The sequence below is a fragment of the Pezoporus flaviventris genome, unplaced genomic scaffold, assembly GCF_033815535.1.
Source record: "Pezoporus flaviventris isolate CSIRO_AGI_PZ_B2104156 unplaced genomic scaffold, CSIRO_AGI_Pfla_v1 ptg000008l, whole genome shotgun sequence".
Taxonomy (NCBI): domain Eukaryota; kingdom Metazoa; phylum Chordata; class Aves; order Psittaciformes; family Psittacidae; genus Pezoporus; species Pezoporus flaviventris.
Genome location: NW_026892556.1, coordinates 489,530 through 511,591, shown reverse-complemented (window position 1 = coordinate 511,591; position 22,062 = coordinate 489,530). Strand labels below are relative to the sequence as shown.

Here is a 22,062-nt window from a genome sequence, read left to right as displayed (position 1 = left end):
AGCTACTGAACACTGATTCATTGGTACTGGGGGAGCTCAGTGGCCCCCCAGCAGTGGGCAGGCTGCTGCCTGCACCCCTTTGCAGATCAGGGGCAGCAAAATGGGGGTCCACATCCTCCCTATGGGCAGGGGACCATCCCTGCCTATGGACCAGCCAGAACTGGGGATGCACCACTGGGCTAGGATCTCCTCTCCAGTTGTGTCTCCCCATGTCCCAGCCTGGCACTGGGAAGGCCGACAGGCTTCTACCCTCCCAGAGCCCCTCCTGGAAGCACTTCCACCAAAACCCGGTGTTTTGGGACAAAAACCCTCTCGTTGCCTGGCTGAGAGCTCCTTGTTTTCAGAGCATCTAAATTTGGTTCCTCACCATTCACACAGCCATTGGGATATTTCTGCTTGTGCCCGAGGCAGATGCTTCCCAGCGCTGCCACCTGGCCTGGCGCCTTTCTGGGACACGAGTGTCACTTTTGGAGGAATTACGCAATTTGCAGTGTCTCTCAGGTTACTACACAGTGACGTATTTCTTGTCTCCCTTTGATGCAATTGCTCATCTGGTTGCAGCTTCTCCTGTATTGCCCCTTCTCCCATTCTCCAATGGGAATACTGGGGTTCAGTTCATCATCTCCATCTTGTCCAAAAGACTCAAGACTTTGTCCCATTAATTTTACTGTGGGATCCAAAAGAGCATTTGCTTTTGGCTTCCTCCTCCTGCTGCCCCCTCCAGGGAGCCGCCAGCCCCGCCCTGCATCCCACAACCCCCTCTATCCCACAGCCATCCCCCTGTATCTCAAACCATCCCCCTGCATCCCAAACCGTCACCTTGTATCCCAAACCATCACCTGTATCCCAAACCATCCCCCTGCATCCCAAACCATCACCTGTATCCCAAACCATCACCTGTATCCCAAACCATTACCCTGCATCCCAAACCACCCCCCTGCATCCCAAACCATCACCTGTATCCCAAACCACCACCCTGCATCCCAAACCATCCCCCTGCATTCCAAACCATCCCCCTGCGTCCCAAACCACCCCCCTGTATCCCAAACCATCACCTGCATCCCAAACCACCACCTGCACCCCATAACCTGCATCCCCGCATCCCAAACCACCCCCCTGCATCCCAAACCACCACCTGCATCCCAAACCATCACCTGCATCCCAAACCACCACCTGCACCCCACAACCTGCACCCCCGCATCCCCAGGTCCCCCAAGCCCCCGGCTCAGCCCGTCACGTGACCCTGCCCATTCATAAGTCGCCGTCCCCCGTCCCGCCCCGCCCTCCCCCGCTCCGCCTCCACCGATTGGTTCCCGCGGGCGTTGCCTCCTCTCCTCAGCCAATCAGCGGCTAGAGGGCGAGGCGGGGTAAGGCTATGAAGCGCGCGCTGCCCGCCTATTGGCCCCTCCCTCCTCTCGCCCCGCCCTTCGCCGCCGGGCCGGAAGCCGGAAGCAGCGGGAGCCCGGGACGGCGGCGCCGTGACCCGCGGGCGGGCAGCGCCGGCCGCGCCATGACGGGCAAGACCGTGCGCGACGTGGAGCGGTACCAGGCGGTGCTGGCGGCGCTGCTGGCCGAGGAGGAGAACAAGTTCTGCGCCGACTGCCAGGCCAAAGGTACCGGCGCCTCCGCGCGGGCTCGGCGGGGCCTGCAGGGGCCGGGCCGCACGGTGCCCCCCGCGTCCCCCCTCCCTGGGGGCCGCCGCAGGGACGGGCCCGGTTGGGCCGTGGAGGGGGTGATGGCTCCGCGCTCCGGCCCCCCGTGAGCGGGCAGGGAAGGAGCCGGCTGCGGGCAGGGGCTGCCTGTGGCTGCTGCGGTGGGGCCGGGGGTTTGGGGCTGGCAGGAGGGGGCGGTTCCCCCGTGGCTGAGCCGCGCTGGGTGCCTGCTGCAGCCCCCAGCAGAGGAGCAGGCTTGGGCTCAGCCGCGTTGAGCTCCCGGTGCGCGCCGCGGCAGCGCTGTGGCAGCCCCGGAGCGGCCCCGCGGGCCTCCAGCCCCCTTTGCCCATCGCTCTGTGGGAGCTCATCTGCTGGGCCCCAAGTGCCGGTGTGGGAACCCCTCCTCCGGGTGGGAGCTGCGCTCCGGAGGGTCCCGTGCTCAGAGGAACCTGGAGGCCGCGTTGCGTAATTCTGGAGGGCATCCCCGCCGAGGAGTCACATCCTGGGAAGCAGCCCTGGTGCCTGGGGCCCGGGCCGGAGCTGTGTTTGGAGGTGCAGTGTGGAAGGGAAAGGAAGGAACTGGAGCCTTGGAACCACTGAAGGAATTTCAGATGTTTGCCCTGTGCTTCCTTTGCCGCTGCTTTCAAGGCACGTTGGGATCCAGTCCTTATCTTTCCTAAAGGAGAGTCAGATGCGGATGTTTGAATTCCAGAAGACAAAACAAATGAATGGAACAACTGTTCCTTGTTCCAGATCCCCTTCTGTGGTTTGCTGCTGTGAAATGCTTTGCTTTCCTGTAGTGAAAGAGTTAAGGTTATGCCCGTGCCTTGCTAAAATCCTGTTTTAATGAGCTTTATAATCATTTGGGGATCTGAACTTGAGGCTTGTTTCCTGAGAGCTGCAATAAATGAACTAAGAGCAGGGTCTTTCTGTGTCCATGTGGGAGACTCACCTCAGGGTGACCTCTAAAAACTGGAGAGAGCACTGCTGCACAGCATTAACGTGATGTTGGTAGGATGTGCTTGCAGCCCTGCTCTAGGAGCCCTCGGACACAGGAACCTCATCCTAACAACCTGCCTTACTTTGAGACGTGGTTCACAACTGCCTTTGGTTGACTGTGTAGGTTGAAGGTGGTGCTGCTGGCAGAGAGCACAGTGTTCCTCTCGCATGGAAATCACTTATCTCTTGGCACCCAACAACAGTGCCAAGGGCAAGAATAGCTGCTTATCTTGTCTTCTGAGGCATGAGACAGTAGTGTACACAATAGGGAAACAAATTCTCCTCACAGTTCCAGGTTATTTGATGTGATCACGTAGCTTCTCCTGTTCATAGGACATCCTGGAAGTGCAGTATCCCAGTTAGTTATGCATTAAAGTCCAAGTGTTGCAGTTCAGCATTGCCACCAAAGCTGGAAGCAAGGCTGCATCAGTCAGGAAGAGTGGACTTCTGTTGCACTGAGGTGCCTGGCGAAACGATTACCCACTATACTAATGGGATTCATGGAGATGGGGAATCTCCTCGAGGGCAGCAGATGGAGTTTGTGGCCACAGGAGGGGTAGATGCACTCGCTCTCAGGCAGGCATGCAACTGGTAGTTGGTGCCAGTCTAAGCATCAAACTGGGCTGCACTTTGGTTCCCATGGCTTAATGTGGTGTTCTCCCAGCAAGGCACTGGAACTGGGTTGCAGCAATGATGGCAAAAAAGGCCTGATGTTCTTACTGCTGCTCAAAGTAACTGCAAGGTTCTGCTTTGCATATGGAGATGAGCCCCAGGTGTACTCCAGCAAAGAGCACATTTTATTTGATGTATGGCTTCTTGATAACTAAAACTGCAAGTGTGTGCTAATGAGAGGCCACGTGGTAGCTGCTAGCTCCAGATGCCTCCTGTCAGCAGTCCCAGGCCTACCTGGAAGGATGGCTGCTCTTCTCTACAGCTGCCTGCTGCTCTGCTCGGGCTATGCTGCTTTTGAGGCACACAAAGAATGCTGCTTGAAGGCAGAGTAAGAACTGGCAGCTCATACAGCACCTATCAGGACAGTGACAATAAAACCCTGGCTTTTGACCATCTGTTTTTCTGCTGAAGTTACTGAATTTTGAAGTGGTTTCCTGCTTGATGTGAGCGTTTCAAAGCTAGCATGACACATAGGCAGAGACTGTTCAGATGCCACCCACTGTTCCATTATGCCTGTTCCCAATGACCTAACTGCTTGCTGGGTTTCATTACTGTCTTTTCCCCCTCTTCTATATGCAGAACTAAGCAAGATTGCAGTACCTGTGAGCATAAGCTGCAGGGCTGGTATGGACCCACTTGACTTCATGCTCTAGAGGCATTCTCTGTGGTAGAGTAAAAGTCACATTTTCAGGAGCATCAGCTCTCTTGGCTATTGGCTGGGCCCTGCACTCTGGGGTCAGTATAGGAAACATGCTCTTGCTGGTAAACAGCTGAGTGTTATCCATCTCTTCTACCCTCATCAGCATGATTGCTTAGGGAGAAGGTCTTCTGTGTTCTTGTTACTACTTGCTTACCATCAAGCAGTGTGTACAACTGATTCCTAGTCCAATTCATATCTTTAACTGCAGAAACATGAGCCTCTTTGGCTTCCCTAGACAGCTGTTAATGTCCTGGATCCAAGTCATTGCATTTGGGAAGAAGGATAAGATGACTGGGAAAGCAAGCTCAGGGTGTTTTGCCTCTACAACAGTGAAACTGCAGTGGTTAGAGGCTCTTGTGGAGGAAGTTGGGTGAGATCCCTGCCTGCTTCTTCCTCTTTGCATTGCAAACTTTGGGCCCAAAGTAACTGGGTAAACTGGGTGATGTGTGGCAGGTAGTGAGCAGTACATCCTGTGCCTAAGCAGAGCGTGGCTCGACTGCTTTCTGGCAGTGGAGCTTAGATCTTTGGGGGGGGGGGGGCTTCATTACTTGATCAAAACAGGACTTGGAAGCTCAGTGGCAGCCTTTCAGGACACGGTCCAGCTGTGTTAGGCACAAACAGAACAGCAGATTTCCTCATCTGGGTTGTTTTCATGTGCAGCTCTCAGTGCTGTCACCATACAGGTGGTGCTGATCCAGAGCAATGGTCCTGTGTGGAGTCCTGGCAGCGCTGCAGTGGTGCAGCTCAGCCCTCAGCACTGCCCAGCATGGCTGAGGTGGTGCAGTGTCTTCACTAGAAGCTGGAGTGAGGGATTATCATAATCCTCTTTTTGAAGGCCTTTGTATTCATAGCTTGGACAAAACACCTTAAAAGAAGCTGTTGAGTGAGAGGGGGATTTCCTCTACCTGTGCATTCCTCATGCAAAGGGCCTTCTTGGGGCAGTTGTGGTGGTGTGATTTCACGTGTGTGAGAGATGGTGAGACTCTCAAGCAGTCTGACTATTGAGTATCTGTCAGAAGATGCACTGCTGAACATCAGAATGAGTCTGGAGGCTGAAATTGCAATGTAGATGTGGAGGGATGTGGTATAATGTGTGCAAGCTGGACTTGACGAAGTGTTCAGATGCTTCCAGTAAATTGAAGTGTCTTCTGTCGAGTAGCACTGAGATTAACTGGATTCTTCTCTGCATTTCTGCCTCTGGAGCTTGGGCTGAATGTGTGTAATGTACAGCTAATTCTGTTTGATTCTCTTCTTCTCCCAAACTCTTCCCCTCTACTCTTCCAGTCCTATCTATCCAACAGGCTCCTTGGATCCAGTTGTGTTGGCGTTGGAATGGCAGGTTCCTGCGCAGGCAGCACCAGCGAGGACTGATCTCTGTCCACGGTGAAGGTTGCCCTGTGCTCTTCCTGGCTTGTCTGACTCTTCCCTTCATCCCTTGTGTGTTGTGAGAGCTGTGGGTTCTGTGCCCAAATCAACCCCTTCTGACTTCAGTGGTTGGGTGGGAAACCATTTGTTACCAAATGCAAAGCCAGGTCTGAGTTCTTCAACTGCTGTTTTCTGAAAGAGGGGGAGAACTTTGAAGCTACCTGTGCAGAGGTGGTTAAACATTGGATGGGAAGCAGGAAGAGCAGGATAAAAAGCTTGGGGTAGAGTAGGTGCAGTTAAGGAAGGATGACTTCTCATGGAATGGGGGAGGTAGCTTATCCTAGTTGGTTTGGTCCAGCCAAACTAATATTAATATAAACCATACTGCTCATATTCACCGAAAGCTTGTTGTGCCATAACTCCTTCATCAGCAGACTATTGAATCACAGCACTGGTCAGCTTGGTCTCACTTGGTCAGTAAGGTACCTGTAGCAAACATTATGGTTTGGAGGAGAGGGTATACCCATTGTTGCTAATACAGCCAAGAAGACTTGAAGGCAAAGCTCCAAGCTGTTGTTGGAAGCAGTATTTTCAACCCCTATAGATGTCTCTGGCTCTTTCTCTTCCTTTTTTCTGCAGAGACTGGTTAAAGCCTATAATTACTGCAGTGATCTTTTTCGGGGGCAGGGGGAAGAACCAGAAGCAAACCTAAGACAAAGAAAAACCTCCAAACCAGCCCTTTCCTCTTCCAAAAGGTGGCATCAAGTTGAAGTTTTGAACCACTAAGCTACTTGACAAGGCATATACCCTTATCAAGCTCCCTTCCTACCAAGCATTTTGGCTTTAGCATCCCTGTTTCTCTGGGTTCCAATGGCTTCCTGAAAGCTACACAAATAGCTTAGTCTGGTACTACATCTGGGGGTAGTGGTAGGAAGGTAGTGGTGCTTCACGCGGGTCCAGATCTGGGGTAGGGCCATGAGTGCTGCATTGGGGTGCATGCTCAGGCCAGTAACTAACTAGCATGTGTTAATAACTAAATTGCTATTTAATAACTAAATAATGTAATCTGGAGCTCTTGAAGTTGAGTTTCTGTGCTTTTCACTCACTAGCAGAGCTTACCTTGTTTCCCCAGGCTCATCTGGACATTTGACTGTAGAACAGACATCTACAGTAAAGAGCAGAGGAAGCTGTTTTGTAAGACAGCCTTTGTCATAGCTTTTCTATGAGCAGAATGCATTTCAGTAAGTCATTAAGCAACCTCGTTCCAGAGTAAGGAAACCACAAGTCAAAGGCAGCTCTTGGATACTTGGCTGTTCCTCATTTGGCTCTGAAAAAGTAGAGCTTTTCAACTTTGACTCACTGAGGATGTGACCGTCATCTCACAGGGATTATCCGGCTCCAAGGAGAGTTTCCCACATCCACTTCCCCTGCGAGTGCTGAGAGGGGCTGCTTGTAGGGAGCCCTGCTCCAACACATGTAGCAGTGTTAGCTGGGCTCAATGGGCAGAGCAGGAGCATCTCTCTGTTACAGCTGGGCTTTGCTGGAGCTCTCCCAGGCAGGGAGCCCGCGAGGCAAAGGGTTGTTTGCACCAAGAATATTTCATCAGGCTCTGAATAGCGGTGCTCCCTCCTTCCTGCCCATGAAAGCAGCTCTTTTTCCCTGACCCCCCCCTCTCAGAAGATCAGAGGCTTTGCAGCCAACTTCTGTTTTATTTTTAAATGCCTTCTGGAGGGTTATTACAGAAGAAACTTGCCTGGGTAGCTTCAGCCAAAGTCTAATTCCTGAATAAAGGGTGAGGAGTGAATCCCTTCGGGATTCCTTCATTAAAACCACTTAAGGGTGTGAACTTTCAGCAAGTGACTAAGACACAATGTGAAATGGCCTAGCCATGCCGTGCTGGGGTTTTAAAGGGAATTTGGAGCCTTTTCATAAGGGCAGATCATTCAGGCAGCCCTTGTAGGCATTAATGATGCCAGCTTAGATGCTAACTTAAGCCAGTATGAGCAGCTTGGTATGCGGGGTTTATTTTGACAGCCTGGGATATAAACCAGGCTGTGAAACAGGCTCATGGAAGCACTGATGGAGCAGCTGAGTGTCTTGCACATGGCTTTCCAGTCTCTGCTGGATGGCAGCGCATCCTCGCTCAGGAATACACTCAGGTATTCAGTGCAGCTTTCTCAAATGAAAGCTGACTGAGCAGGAGGTGCTTTTAAGCTCGTGATCTTCCAGCAACCCCTGCCAGGCTAGGAAGATATCCCAATGTGGTCTGATCTATCCTTACTACTGTGCCAGAACCGAGTGTAGCTGGGCTCTTCAATCTGGTTCGATTCTTACAACTCATTTTCTTTGACCTCATGTTCACCTGCAGGTGGTTGGCATCCTCTACACAGGATCTGTGTGCAGATGGGGTGATGTACAGGGGCACGAGGTACTAAATCAGCACAGAACAAGCTATGCCCGGCTCGGGTCACTGCCAAGTAACTTGCTTACCATGGATGTTAAAATTAGCCATAACACTGAAAAAAAAGCAACTGCTGGTTGTCATTGCAGCAAACTCCCAGTTTTGCATATGGAGGTGACTTTAGGCCTGAGCTCCAAAGCCATCTGGTGGCTGTAGGGACAGGATAAAATGATTCCTCAGGGGAACTATTTTTATAACATTAGCAAGAGTATTCATGCAAGGACCAATTTCTTTCATGTTTCTAGTGGTTTCACAAGCTGAATGCTTGTTAGCCTTGTCCTAAAGCCTTAGTTTCCATGAATCACTCAACCCAAAGGGTAAAGTGCTCCCTGTGGTGTGCTATGCACGCAATTAGTGGTGAGTGTTGGGGTGTGCACAAAGGCTGCAAGGGCAGATAGCGCTCTAGGAATGCTGATAAACACTGCTCACTGAGATAAAACCAGCTTTCTCTGAGAAACTTTACCCTTAACGTCTGCTGAGGTGGTTTTGCCCTTCTGTCAATGCTCTGTCACTGGAGCGTTGGTACATCTTCAGCTTGGTTTAGCCTGTGGGAAGTTAGAAGCTCCAACATTGACTGCACGCACATCTGTAAATACCACCTGGGGCTTTCTGCAGGCAGTCACCTTGAGAAGGGCATGTGAAGCTGGGGAAGTTGAGTGGACAAAGTTCTTCACTGGGCACTTCCTCATTTGATTTCTAGTGCAAGCTCCATCATTGTGGCCTGTAAAGAGGGAAGTGGGAGGCTTGTTTACGTGTGCAGCAACACCCTTCCCTCTTGCCCCTAAACAAAGTGCTTTGTGAGAAAGGAGATGGTAAAAATGTTGGTTTAGCTTAATGACTGGGGGATTAGATACTAGCAAAGCTGAAGGTCTAGTGAGGGCATGTATTTGGGCTGGTGCCTCTGCATGTTGCATCTGACCCAACCTAACTGGGACGTCTCTGCTTCCTGGCTGGCAGCCCGGTTAGGACAGGCTGTCTTGCTTGGGAGACTCTTGTGTTCAGCAGTAGAAACCTTGTGATGTCCATCACAGCCCAAGACACCAACTGATGATTTTAATGAGCATGGAGTTATTTGGAGCTTCACTCAGCAGGACAAGTTTCACCTGCCTCACACTGCTGCTAACAAGCCACTGCTCTGACCAGTGCTGATGATTGAAGCATGACTCTCACCCTGGTGTATTGTCAGCCCTCTGCTGCTGTTGAGGGAAGTGCTTCTCTTGTGCAGCTCCTTATCTTAAAGCAGCTTTTCACTCTGGCCATGTCTTGTTCCTCTTTTCTCTTTTTATCACAGTGTTGATAGAATACAGGGCTGTGGAACTGGGCTAAAGACATTACTAGTTCTATCTGAACACACCATGGTTTTGGATAGAGTTCACATCCATGTGCCTTGCAGGACTGCAGAGGTAGCTGCAGGCTTGGAGTTTTGTCCAGAGCCAGAAGGAAGGCTGTGACACCAGTTCAGCACACTGCGAGCATGGCCAAGCCCTGGCTGGAATAGCATCAGTGAAGAGACCTACCCTGGGTTGTGTAATACATGTTTATCACCAAAGCAAATGCTAGCTGCCAGGAGGGTTTTTGAAAGCCTGTACCTTTTTCCTCTTAAACATTCACTGGCATAAGGAAGCTGCTTCAGTCCTGGAGTCTTCCAGAGCTGGGAGCTGCAGCATCAGTCAGCTGTTCCTCCTGTACCCAGCTCCTGCTATTTCAGGTCCTGCATCGCAGATGAGGTAAGGCTGAAGCAGGATGGGTGTCACAGGCTCTACACTGAGTCACTCTCTTATGTGGCATCGCAGGGTGGGAGGTTGCAGTGGCTTGAGCTAGCACATGTGATAAACCAGTGAGCTGATTACTACAGCCTGATGTAGTATCTAGCTGCCTATTAATCCTTTTAGTCCTACAAAGGCTAAATATATCTAGAGTTTAAATCTAACCTTGACTCCTGTGCTTAATCCTGCTGGCATTCTTGCGTTAGAGCTTCAGGGTGTCACTGGGAGAGAGCTCCATGAATAAATCAAATGAAGGAGCAGGGTCCTGGCTTCGCCTTGGATTGTTACAGGTGTAACACTGAACAAGCCTTTTGTTCCTGTGCCTTACTTAGGTGCTGCTAAATGTATGGGCCCCTGCTTTGGTGCAGTTAGTCCTAGATTTTGGTAGGTATAATAAAGGGGCTGAGGTATAGGTAAGAGTGTCTTCACCAAGAGTTCTTCCCAAGCTGGAAAGTGACTTTTATAATCTTCATTAAATATTCTCAAGGGCCACTCTTCTAGTGACAAGGCAGAAGGCAATGGCAGGACAGGCCAGAAGGCTTAAGAGACACTCTTAAAATCATAACATGCGTTAGCTGGGGTAGGTTCTGGAGGCAAGTTAGAAAGTGCATGTCTTTGCCCTGAAGGGGACCATGAGCCACCAATTGCTTCAGCAGCCCCAAATCCCTTGGGGTGCTCTGAACTTTGCCAGGAAACTGTTAACAACCATCTAACATATCTAGGAGAGTCAAATGCAGTGCTGCTTTTTTAGAGCTTTGAAATTACACTTTCCCCCTCTTCCCCCTCCCACCTCAGTCTCATTAGCTTTGAGGCTTGCTATTTTAACTGTGGCAAGAAAAGACAGAATAACTCATCTGCAGTGATGCCTGTAGGAAGAGCTGGCATGGTTTATTGGAGACTATCAGCTCCATTTTTCAGGATGTGGCTTTGCTGTGCCTCTTTGGCCGGTTAGCCGTTGACAGTGACATCCAGCCCCTGGATGGCAGCTCTAGCTGGAGGATTTAGTTTAAAAACCTGCTTGTCTTGCACTGAGAGGCATGTTCCTGGTCTTCCTTCAGCAGGACTGAGGGTTTTGCTGGCCAGGGGCTGTTGGTCCTGGCTGGGGGGGAGCTGCGAGTGGTGGGAGTCCCTATGACCCCTGTTGTCCTCTGGGCAATGCATTGCTGGGGTTCCTTCAGGGAGCTGTTTGCAGTGAGTAAAGCTGAGCCTGGCAGTCTTTCCCTTGTGTCTTTTCTCCTTGGCATGATTTCCCTTCCGCACCTCGGAGCTCTCCTGCCTGCGTGCAAGCCGCATGCAACCCGTTGGGGTGCTCAGAGCTGTAGAAACTGCAGAGTGAACTGTTCAGCCTTGGGCCAGGATTGCAGCCTGCCTTCTGCCACTGGCTCTGCACCTTGGTGGCCAAGGTTCTGGGCTTTGTGCTGCTCTCCTTGCTCAGCTGTAGCTTCCTGCATAAGAGTAGCAGAAGATTTCATGATGCAATCCCTATGTCAAGTGCTGAGTATTTTACGCTGCTTTTCCTAGAGCAGTAGTGGGTATTCTGGAGCTGATTCCACTGCAATATGGTTCTCCAGGAAAGATTCTCCATTGCTAAAGCAGGAGCACAGACTTACATTGATATGACTATTCCATGGGCTAAGCAAGATGAAATCAGGGGTTTGTAGTGTCTTGGGTGGTTTAGATACCTTTTTTTCTTCCCTCCTCCCCTTAGAATTGTCTGTCTTGTGTAGAGCTCTCAGAATGGAAGAGGGGGGCAATAAAATACCAGTTCTAAAAGTATATGATTGGGAGACAACCTTTAAACATGCCACCGATGTTTAATTCCAGTTACTAATGGGGATGAAAATGTAAACACCTCAATCCCAGTTCACTTGGTCCAGTTTCTCAGTTGCTGAAGGCAGCCACAGGTTAACTTCATGGTATGAAACACTTGTGTCTCTTTGCAGGGCCACGATGGGCATCCTGGAACATCGGTGTATTCATCTGTATTCGTTGTGCTGGGATCCACAGGAACCTAGGAGTTCATATATCCAGGGTAAAATCTGTCAATCTGGACCAGTGGACACAAGAACAGATACAGGTGAGTGAAACATCAGCAGTGGTGTTCTCTTAGGGGGGCTTCATAAACCTGGAAGTGAAAGTCTGAATAGGCCAAAGCTGTGGGAAGTGAAGCAGGAAGAAGATTCCAAGCTAGGTTAGGTTGGGAAGGAAAATGCCATCACTTCAGGCTCAGCAAACATCAGGGGGAAGGACAAATGCTCAGCAAGTGTATGTAAAGCTGCTGTTGTCTGGAGCTGCTGCACACCTCCTCTTTGAGGTGGTCTTGAGGACAAATCCTGGACTTCCAGAGTGACTTTAGGTTCCTAATGTGATATTTATCTTGTCTTCAGACAAACACTGTGTTGTGGGGCTTAGGATTGACCAGTTGTATGGGACAGAGGGATCGTAGGAGCAGCATCAGGGATTCCCAGCCTGGAGGTTGGCACTGAAACCCTGCAGGGTGGCTTTCATGTGTGGAACAGGCTTCAGAAGTCTACATGTACCTCCCAGTTAACACAGATAGACTCTTGCTTGGTAGCCTGGTGTGTTAGCATATGTAAGAGCTTTAATGTCTATGAAACAAACAAGAATCCTTTTGAATTGCAGTGCATACAAGAGATGGGAAATGGCAAAGCAAATCGTCTTTATGAAGCCTACCTGCCAGAGAACTTCAGGAGACCTCAAACGGATCAGCATCCTGTCTTCCTTTGCTGCTGGGGAAACACAGAGCCTTTTCATCTTGTAGCTTTGCAGCTGCACTCCTTGCACAGGAGGTTTCACTTTATGTGCCTGGGCATCAGCTGTGAGAATGAGGACTGAGTTCCTAGCCTGGCACCCTGTGAGCGTGGCTGCGTGCTTATGGAACGGAGCAGGAGAGAGCTCGGAGGATTGCTTCTGAGCTCGAAGGATGCAGAACTGGAACATGAATGTTACAACCTGGAGCTATGGCATGAGATGCACTTTATGTGGCAGATAGGAAGGTTGGCTGTCAAAAGTGCTGAGGAGTTTAAAGTCTCAGTGGGGGCAGATATAAAGGTTTAACACTTCTGAAAAATTCTGCCTTACAGGAGGGTTTGTAGGTACTGAGTGCACCAGGAGTATAGCACAGATGTGACCCTAAAGAAACACAGGAGCAGCTCTGCCATCATTTGTGGCTTAAGCTGGTGGCTGAGGTGCTTTTGTACACGCAGGATTCACTTCTCTGCCTGATTTGTGCTAATGACATGTATGCTCTTAGATGATGATTGAAATAAATAGACATCAGGGAAGAAAATACACCAGGAATTTAAGCCCTGATTTGATGTACCTTTTATAGCACTGTCATGCTTGGAATAATTCAAGGGCAAAAATTGAGGAGCTGAAGTAGTTGGAACCAACGCTAAATTATTTTAAGAAAGTTACTGCTGGAAGTGCTCTTTAAACAGTCATTAGTTTAGTTACAGCCTGTACCTTGTATCCACATGTCAAATAATCTATGTAAGTCTTCTATTCTTGAATCATTGGTCTTTAACAAGCTGCTTGCAGAGCTGTGGAGAGCTTCATTCGGGATAAATATGAGAAGAAGAAGTACATGGACCGAAGTATTGACATCAGTGCTTTTAGGGTTAGTGTCTAATCAATTCTGCAGAAGCTTGAATGCATGTTAAGATGTGTGTGTCTGTCTGATGAGTAAGCAGTGCCTCTGAGAATAGAGTTTAGATGTTTCCTGTATTAGTGACTAATCTCTTCTCCAGGGCTGGTTGCAGTCACTCATTATGGAGAACGAATTTAAACTGGAGGGGACCTTTGAAGGCCAGCACCTTCCTCAGATCAGGGCTAGCTTCAAATGTAGCTCTTTAGCTCTATCCTCTGGCTTTATAGAGTAGTAACTCTGAACTCTGTGAACTTTCTCTTGGTAAATGACATTAGTTTTGACCCTCACGTTAGTGGTTTTTTTTCCTTCCAGAAAGAAAAGGATGACAAATGGAAAAGGAGTAATGAACCAGTATCAGAAAGAAAACTGGAACCTATCATCTTTGAGAAGGTGAAAATGGTAAGACCAAAAGGCATGGTCATGGATCAATTGTAAAGACTTCTCTCAAGCAGAACAGAGGTAATCCAGCTTGATATGGAAGCATTTTTTCTGCCCCCAGTCACAGCAGTGGGTGCATTGAGTCACATTAATGGTAGTGGCTTGTTTTTCTCTGATCAACCAGATACTAAGCAGATGTGTCCTGCCTTGCAGCGCAGAGGATTGGAATCCACCTACTCCTTGCTTAGCTTTCCAGCTTGAGCTGTTCCTTTTTTCCTAGTTTAGAGCATGCTTGAATTTGGCAGTGGGCTCCAACACAGTGGGACAATAAACCAACCGTGTAATACTTAAATTGTTTGCTTTGAAAGCACTGGAAGATCAAGGATTTCAAGGGTTAATCTCTCATTAAAACCTTTAATGTATCAGAGTAAATCCATAATGTGACCAAGGCCTCTGCTGTTCTTTCTCCCCAGCCTCAAAAGAAAGAAGAAGCACAGCAGTCTAGAAAAAGTTCTCCTAAATCTACTGAGCCAGTAATGGACTTGCTAGGACTTGGTAAGAGCCTTTCCAACGTTATTGCAGGTGCTACAATGACCATACACCCCAGCCTTGATCTTGTGAGTGCTTTTAGCACTCAACTTTCCATGTCAGGTGAACAATAGCTGATGGGAACACTAGAGTTTTATTAACTACTCCACTGCAACTCAAGCACAGTGCTGAAGGCTGGAGCAGAAACAGTTTTCCTTGTTTTCCTCTCTGCCGGTACAGTGCCTGTGCTTGTGCAGCAGCTGCTGTGGTGATCTCCAGACACTGTGGCTCCTGGCTGCTCTGAGGTTAATAGGGCAGATACAGCACAGTGCACATCCTTGGTCCTGAGCCAGTTCCTTCTCAGCACCAAAGGGCAAGCAAAGAGCTGGCAACATGTGTTGGCTGCAGCAGATTACAGGTCAGGCCGCTGGGTTGAGTGGCATGCTGGCAACGAGGCTGCCCTCAGCCCGAGGCCATCCGTGTGAACGTCCGTCAGAGCTTGGTCTCTTCCAGATGCTCCTGTGACAAGCACAGTGACAAACGGCAGGCCGAGCAGCTTAGAGAAGGATCTTGATCTTTTTGCATCGGTGGGATCAAACTCTGACTCCAGGAAGGTGAGTGGGGAACATCAGTGCTTGATGCTTGATGAGGATCTGTCTTACCTGGTGCTGAACGTGGCTGATGTGCTTTTGCTGTCTCTGTCTCAGGTCACTGGCTCTATGCCAACCTCTGGAAGTGCTGGTTCTGTTCCTGAAAACCTGAATCTGTTCCCTGAGCCAGGAAGCAAAGGGGAGGAAGTGGGGAAGAAGCAGCTCTCTAAAGACTCCATCCTCTCCTTGTACGGCTCTCAAACACCTCAGCTGCCTGCGCAAGGTAACAGATCTCAGAATAGAGCTGCTGAACGGCAGTACGTCAGTGCAGAGAGGGTGGGGTGTCCTGATAGCTGACAGGGAAAGATGTGGGAAGGTAAGTGGTCCTTCTTGAGATCTGGTGAGCAGCATAATGAGCAGCTTAGCCTGGGTGTCATGGCCAAGTGGATGTTGTGATAGTCCCTGATTTGAAGGTTGGCATTTAATCCCCTGACAGTTCTTCCCTTGGCCACCTCTCTGCCTTCTTCTAGGAGCAATGTTCATGGCCCCAGCTCAGATGGCATATCCTGCAGCAGCATACACTAGCTTTCCAGGAGTAGCCCCCTCCAGCAGCATGATGGGAGGCATGATGGGACCGTCGGTGGGAATGATGGCCCAGCCTGGAGCTGCCGGGATGGTGGCTCCCATGGCCATTCCAGCTGGATATGTGGGTAATGTGCAGGCAGCTGTCATTGGTGTTCCCAATGGGATGATGGCTGCACAGCAGGCTGGCTACGTAGCTGGCATGGCAGCAGTTCCCCAGCCTGTCTATGGTGTGCAGCCGGCACAGCAGCTTCAGTGGAACATTGCTCAGGTAAGGCACTGATCTGCTGCAGAGCAGAGGTGGATGGAGGGCAGGGGAGGCTCCTGTGGTTGAACCTGGCCTGTTACTGGATACCTCAGGGCTTTCATAGCCTGGCTCCTGCAGTTGGGTGAGGGATCGCAAAGGAGTAACTTGTCCAGAGTTCTTGGTGCTTGGTGGAGATCAAAAGTCGGTGCAATGGCAGCTAAAAGGAAAACTCCCTCAGCTTGCTAACGGCTGTACCCCTGAGGAGCCAGTGACTTCTGTTCACCATAGCTCTCTAGAACTTGCCTTAAGCCTGTGATGGTGTTGGGGAGCAATAGTTTTACTTTTGACTGCTGTGGGCTACCCATGTCCTTGACGTAGCCTTGACTCCTCTCCGCTCCTCTTTGCAGATGACCCAGCAGATGGCTGGGATGAACTTCTATGGAGCTAATGGCATGATGGGATATGGACAGTCAATGGGTGGAGGAGGTGCCCAGGGAAGCAATCAGTCCCTCAGCACTCAGATGTGGAAATGAGCCCTTGCGTTGTGACCATTTCTGCCTTCTGTTCTGTTCTTCAAAACTGCTCCATGAGACATTCAGGGTTTTTCTTTCTGGCTGCCTGCTCAGCCTGAGCCTCTTTCCATAACCGAGACCCATCTCTGCCTCGACACTGTCAGACACGGTGAAACCTCAGTGATCAGAACATGAGCTCCCCTGTATTTAGCACAGTCAATGCACACTTCTGGGGCGGGCCCCTCCTTGCACAAACCTCCACCAATGCTTCTGGGCAGCACTTGGTGTCCTGCAGGGTATCTTGGCGGAGGTGTGACTGAGGGACTTGGGAAGTCTGCACTTAATCCTGCCTGCGGTGTCAGGCCTCCTAGGAGTCACTTCAATGTCAGTATTAGGGGTTGTGGTTAGCAGAGGGGTGGGAACCTGGTTTGGTGCTGAGGAACTGGATTTGAACCCGAGCCCAGGGGCAGGCAAGCCTTGCTACCTCCTGCCTTGAGCGGAGTTCTCCAGAGCTGAGGCCTTGGCTCGCCAACCCTCGTTGGAACCAAAGTCATTGTGAAGACCCCTCTCCCTCCCCCCTGAGCAAGCCGGATTCTCGCGCAGCGTGGGGCAAGCTGTGGAATGTGAAACTCGCACTTGAGTGGCTTTTCTGTCTAAAATGTGGTATTGAAGTATTTAACTTTTAACAGTCTAACTCGAGAGGTAACTTACGGAGGGCTGAGAGCCCGCCGCCACTTTTCTTACTCTTTTAAAATGACATCCTAATTTATACTGGTTTCCTATTATGGTTTTGTTCCTGTGTAATCCCAGTCCCCCTTCCCAGGTGGCTTCTGACATTTTAATCTAGGCATAAGTAGTAGGTGGGTCAGATTTCTTTTCTCATCTTCAGTAGAACACAACTGCTTCAACTCATCAGCGTGAGCAAGAAGTCAGACTTCTGCAGTCTGCTTTACCCTGTGTATATGTAAATTCCCAATAAAACATTGCAGTGAAACCTCAGCTGCTTCCCGTGTTCTTCACCAGCACAACAGATTGTGCTGAATGCTGCTGTCACTGCTGGGAGTTGTTCACTTCAGGTGTGGGCTTTGGAGCCTCTCGTCCAAATCGCACCAACTCCATCTGCTTTGGAGCAGGGCCGTGTCCCAAATGTCAGCAGAGAGCAGCGTCTGTGCAAGCCAAGGGCTGTCAGCGTGCAGAGAACCAGGCTCGGCAGGGCACAGTCAGGTCAGTTGACACTTGTATATACAAGAGAGCCTCGCAGCTCAGCTGGGGGATGCAGCATTCCTGCTGCTGTGCCCGCAGGAGAGCTGGATGCTGGCGCTGCAGCCTCACAGCCCTGCTCAGCAAAACCTGGCCAAGGCCCATCCAAAAGCTTTTACAGGAAGCGGTAACTCTGAGACCATGGAAGGCCGGGGCTTCAGGAGTCCCTAAAGGCCACAGCCCGAGGCCAGTTTCCCTTCTGCTTGTGAATGGTGATGTGCAGCTGCAGAGGAGGGAGGAGCTGCTGGGACTCTGCTTGCATGTCAATGGTGGTGGTGCTTTCCTCAAGTCAAAACCTGCTCTTTTTTCCCTGAAAAGAGGGTTTCTTCCCTTCCTCCCCAGCTCATCTGTTCGGTGGGGGGGGGGGAGTTGACTTTTTTAGGCTGCACAAGTGATTTTGGGCTGTGGATGTTTGGAGGAGCTCAACTCAAGCACAGAAGAAAGTTTTCAAGCTGGCTTTAATCATCTTCACTTGTTGCCCCGATACTGTACATGCAGGTACAAGCCAATGAAAAGGTGAATACTTGAGTGTCTCCCTCCTTGGGGAAAACTGGCTAAGAATATTCTACAAAACAGCGTGCACCCTCACAGCCCTCAGTCCTGCTGCATATAAACCACAAAAATACAAGAGTTTTACATTAAGAAAGACCACGCACATATAAAACATTACAGAACACAGGTATAAAATTGCCATTTGCTTTTTAAATCTATTCCCACTCTCAAGTCTCCATCACAAGCCCGTCCCCTTGTCTTGAACATGGAACTGGGTTTAAGGACCCCCTAGTCCACCCCTCTGTGGCGGTTATTGGAAGGTGGAGCTGTTAAATGTAATGGAATCTGTCATCAAAGCAAAGTTTATCGCAAGACACGAGTGAGGGCAGCCGGAGGTGTTCATCCGTGTGCTGACATCCTGGCTTCCAGCAAAGCTACTGGGGTGAGTGTCAGTCCTGTGCCTGTCCTGCCCTGACTCTGCCTTTCCCCCTGGGTGATGGATGCACACAGAGCTGTGGGGCTGATGTGTGCCCCTCGAGCGGTGAGGTGTCTGCTGCCCTTTCCCTTACAGACTGAAGGGTCAGCTCTTGATAGCAGCTGACTGTGGCTAATGGAGTTCTGACAACTTCCCAACCCAGCGGGGCTCTCCTGGGGGGACTTTAGCACGGAAGATGTGAAGTAGCATAGAACCCCGTGTCCGTGCTTGGTTTTATCACTCTGATGCATCCCTGTCCTTCTACCTTTGAGGCAGCTGCCTGGAGAGGGGCTGTGGTGACTGCCTGGCTGCATCTGCCTTGTGCCTTTAACAGTAGCAGACCCATTTATGCCCCTCATTCTTTTTAGGGAGCTAATGCAGTTTCAAAGGCATAGGCTGTGTATAAAGGTTTCTAAGGTTAAAAGGTTAAAATCACCCCTCCCACGCGTGGTTTGGGAATACAAATTCTGATTTTTTTGATGGGGTGAATGCTTCAGGTGCTTCTCAAAAATTCCTCGGTGCTTTTCTCTGTGTGCTTCTGCGGTTGGGGTTTCGTGTGTTATTTGTCTGCTGCTGTCAGTGACCAAATTCAAGGACAAGCGTCAATTCAGACTTGGAGCTGCCGCTTCCCAAGTGTCGGTACCAGTTCAGTTGGATGCTTTCATATCTGAGGTATAAACTTCTGAGATTAATGACAGATTCTTGAGTCCCGGATCATCGCTCAGATGATCCCGGTGCTTGTTCATAGCTTCATTTCGAGGTGGGCACTAGGACAACGTGATGGGGAAGGTCATTTAGCTTTAACTGCATGAAAAGATCAAGCCCTTTAAAGAAAACAAGGCCACCGACTTCAAAGTGCGAACATTCGAGAGGCGTCCGCAGCAGGTCCCCAGGCGGTCGGGTACGGGGAGGGCAGTGCTGCTCCGTCGGACACCACGCATCACTCCACGGCTCTCACTGCAAGGATTAACACAAAATGCCCTCCTTTAGCAAGCACGGTGCTCTAGCAGATCCATACACAGTGAATTGTGGTAGGAAATGGGGTCAGTGCTCAGTACCTGTGCTGCTGGTGGGACGCCCCTTCTGCCTGCTTCCGAGGGTCCCTCTCCGTCCACGCTGCAGGCGAAGGCTTCATGAGGGCTTGGTGCCCCTCCACGAGCAGCAGCACTGGCCTCAGCTCCTCACGTCAGGGATGCTCGTCACCTCACCGGCCCTTCACGGGAGGGGAGGACCGCAGCAGAGCAGGGCTGCAACCAGCCTTTGAGCGCTGCTTATCTGCGTGCTTTGTAACAGGAGAGATGACGGGGGGGCACCCACTGTCCATGGAATCATCCCTCCCACTCTGGCCTCTTGCTTCCTTTGCCCTTTAGCTCAGCAATCAATAGTGCAAGTGCTGAATGAAGCGGCGGTTGGGCTCGCAGGAGCCAGCATGGGGCAGGTGGTACAAGCACACCCTGTATGATTGCTCTGCATCGCACAGTTACAACAGAAAATAACCTGAATGTGATTGAGTGCACTAAGCTCTGGTTCTTAAAAAAAGAGAAAAAGGAGGAGGAGAACAAAAGAACAACAAAAGGATGAGGTATAGCGCTGGTCACGGGCCCAGGCACGGCGGTCGCACCGGCTCCTGGGGCTCGGTGGCAGCTCCTGCAGGGCGCTGCTTTCTCCTGGGTTCCCAGATGCTCCCGTGCCGTGTCCTGGTGGCGGTGCCCGAGGCAGAGGGTCGGGGTTCAACAGTGTGGCGGTTATTTGGGCAGTGAGACACACACTGAGGCTCTTCACCTCCTTCCAAGCTGCTTCTAAAACCTCATCTACCCCAGATACAGACCAGCTCGGATGAGGTGAGCGTCATTGTCACATCTGGTCACCGTCTCTTCTGTGCTCTGTTATAGCACATCATTCCCCCCAGTTCCAGCCATGCTCACCACAGGCTCTTCATTCCCCCTAGCAAGTCTCTTCTACAGCTTTTCAACCTTCTTTTTAGCTCATAACCATAATTCTTGCACCTCTAACAACCAGTCAAGGGTTGGGGTGTTCCCAGGTGAACATGAAGTAGGAGGAAGACTTCCATTTGAAACAGCTTTGCAGGAGAAACTGTGGAACGGGCCACCATGCCTTTGGCACATCAGGGGATGCAAACCTTGCTCTTACCAAAGGTAATTTTACAGCTCACTCTGGAGGCATAAGAACCCAAAGGAAATCAAGGAGATCTGTTAATATCTTTGTCAGTCTGTGAGGCAAAGCACATCTGGACTTTGAGTTCAGGCATTGAGGAGCACTGAAAACCGTTCCTTGACCTTTAAAATGCAGTGATTTTCCAACTCGGTCACCAAATGCACTCCTTAAGGAGCTTTATGGGCGTGCATTGTCCAAGCATTTCACATCAAGCTGGGAAGAAGTGTCTGAGTCAGCTGGAAGAAAATAGAAGGTGAAACCTTTATGCTTAATAACCCATCACCGGTGCTGTTCTGTGAATGGTCTTACATCAGGAAACACCCTTAAACTACTCACTGCTGCCCAGTATTTGCAGTCCCTCCTGACCAAGCGAAGGTGTTTCACGGTGTTAACTCCTCTCACGGGCACCAAACTGCACAGGGAAGGGAATCCTGAGCCGTGCCTGCAGGAATGCCTGGTCTTGTGTTTGCAACCAGGAGCTGCATCTCTAACTGCTTCCGGGGACCAGGTCCAAGCTCCCAGAGCTGGAGGTGCCCGTGGTGGGAACGCTTCCCTCTCTCACCGTTGCTCTGCGGTTGGTTTTGTCACTGCTGGCCGAGAGCTGGGTCAGGTCTCACTGGATGTCAGGAACCCGATGTCTGAGCGTCCTCCCCCTGTGCTTGCAATGTGCAGTGACACTGGTGGAAGAGGAGCTGATTTCTGAGCCCACAGCTGATGTCCCAGAAAATTTTCACTCAGCTTTGGCAAATGAAGCCCGTTCTGGGCTTGTAGAAAACCCAGGAATAACTCAGGCCTGGGCATGAAATCCCGTAGTGCTCTCTGTGCTTTGCTGTGTGGCTGTGATTTCTTGTTTCTAGCATTTAAGGGATGTTTAAGTATCATTTCAAGGCAGTTTTGGCAAAATCCATCCTTATTACTCAAGTTGGGTGCCTTGATTCTGACACCAGCATCTCCTGTCAGCTGTGCTATGGTAAGGTCTTGTCTCAGGTGAGTGCTGCTTGCTCCTCACTTGGTGCTGGGTATAGAACAGGCTGCAAAGCTGAGTCAGTTCAATGTGAATTACTCTTTCTAGGGCAAAACATCTGGAAAGACAAATGGTTTGAATTTCCCTTCATGATGGACAAAAGAGAGGGGATAACCTAATGCCTCCCCCCTAGTCAGTGCAGCCGCCGTCTGCAAATCCGAGACCACTAAAAAATGCCCTTTGCAATAAAATCCCCCAGGAAACAACCTGAGGTCCGGCAGCTTGCGGGATTTCTGCTGTGTCCATGTAGGAAGCAACCGCGCATCCAGGCTTTGTGTTCTTTCGGGGAGGGAGAGCATCTGACGCGTGGCCTGGGGATTGAGGACCGGGAAGAGCCGATGTGGGGACATGGACAGGCTCGCCCCATCTCAGTTCTAACACACCAGTGCAAGGGGCTTCTCCAGCAAAGAGAGAGGGCTGCAGCTCCCAGGGGACCGGATGCTGGAGGTGAAGAACTGAAGGTCTTGATGGGCTTCAGTCTCGTGAGTGACAATCGTGAAGCCGCTGGCACGGA

At 50.5% G+C, this 22,062-nt stretch overlaps 1 protein-coding gene across 2 annotated transcripts; it reads left to right on the top strand.

The window, feature by feature from the left end:
* Window positions 1-1,434: 1,434 nt before the first annotated feature.
* SMAP2 (small ArfGAP2) lies at window positions 1,435-17,121 on the top strand. Of its 2 annotated transcripts, XM_061449781.1 has the most exons (11): window positions 1,490-1,613; window positions 3,903-4,058; window positions 11,559-11,692; window positions 12,259-12,344; window positions 13,177-13,255; window positions 13,598-13,684; window positions 14,137-14,218; window positions 14,705-14,805; window positions 14,899-15,064; window positions 15,312-15,634; window positions 16,018-17,121. In XM_061449781.1, the coding sequence occupies exons 4-11, from the start codon at window positions 12,271-12,273 to the stop codon at window positions 16,141-16,143; spliced, it is 1,038 nt and encodes a 345-aa protein (XP_061305765.1). In that variant the 5' UTR covers window positions 1,490-1,613; window positions 3,903-4,058; window positions 11,559-11,692; window positions 12,259-12,270; the 3' UTR covers window positions 16,144-17,121. The 2 variants fall into 2 exon arrangements, with proteins under 2 accessions (XP_061305764.1, XP_061305765.1); XM_061449780.1 differs by lacking the exon at window positions 3,903-4,058 and having other exon boundaries at window positions 1,435-1,613.
* The last annotated feature ends 4,941 nt before the right edge of the window (window positions 17,122-22,062 follow it).

Bases quoted from the DNA above. Each gene is read 5' to 3' on its own strand.
- SMAP2 (XM_061449780.1), top strand. From the start codon at position 1,511: ATGACGGGCAAGACCGTGCGCGACGTGGAGCGGTACCAGGCGGTGCTG. The intron at 11,693-12,258 runs GTGAGTGAAACA...TTTGAATTGCAG, and splicing joins GGACACAAGAACAGATACAG to TGCATACAAGAGATGGGAAA. The intron at 14,806-14,898 runs GTGAGTGGGGAA...TCTCTGTCTCAG, and splicing joins CAAACTCTGACTCCAGGAAG to GTCACTGGCTCTATGCCAAC.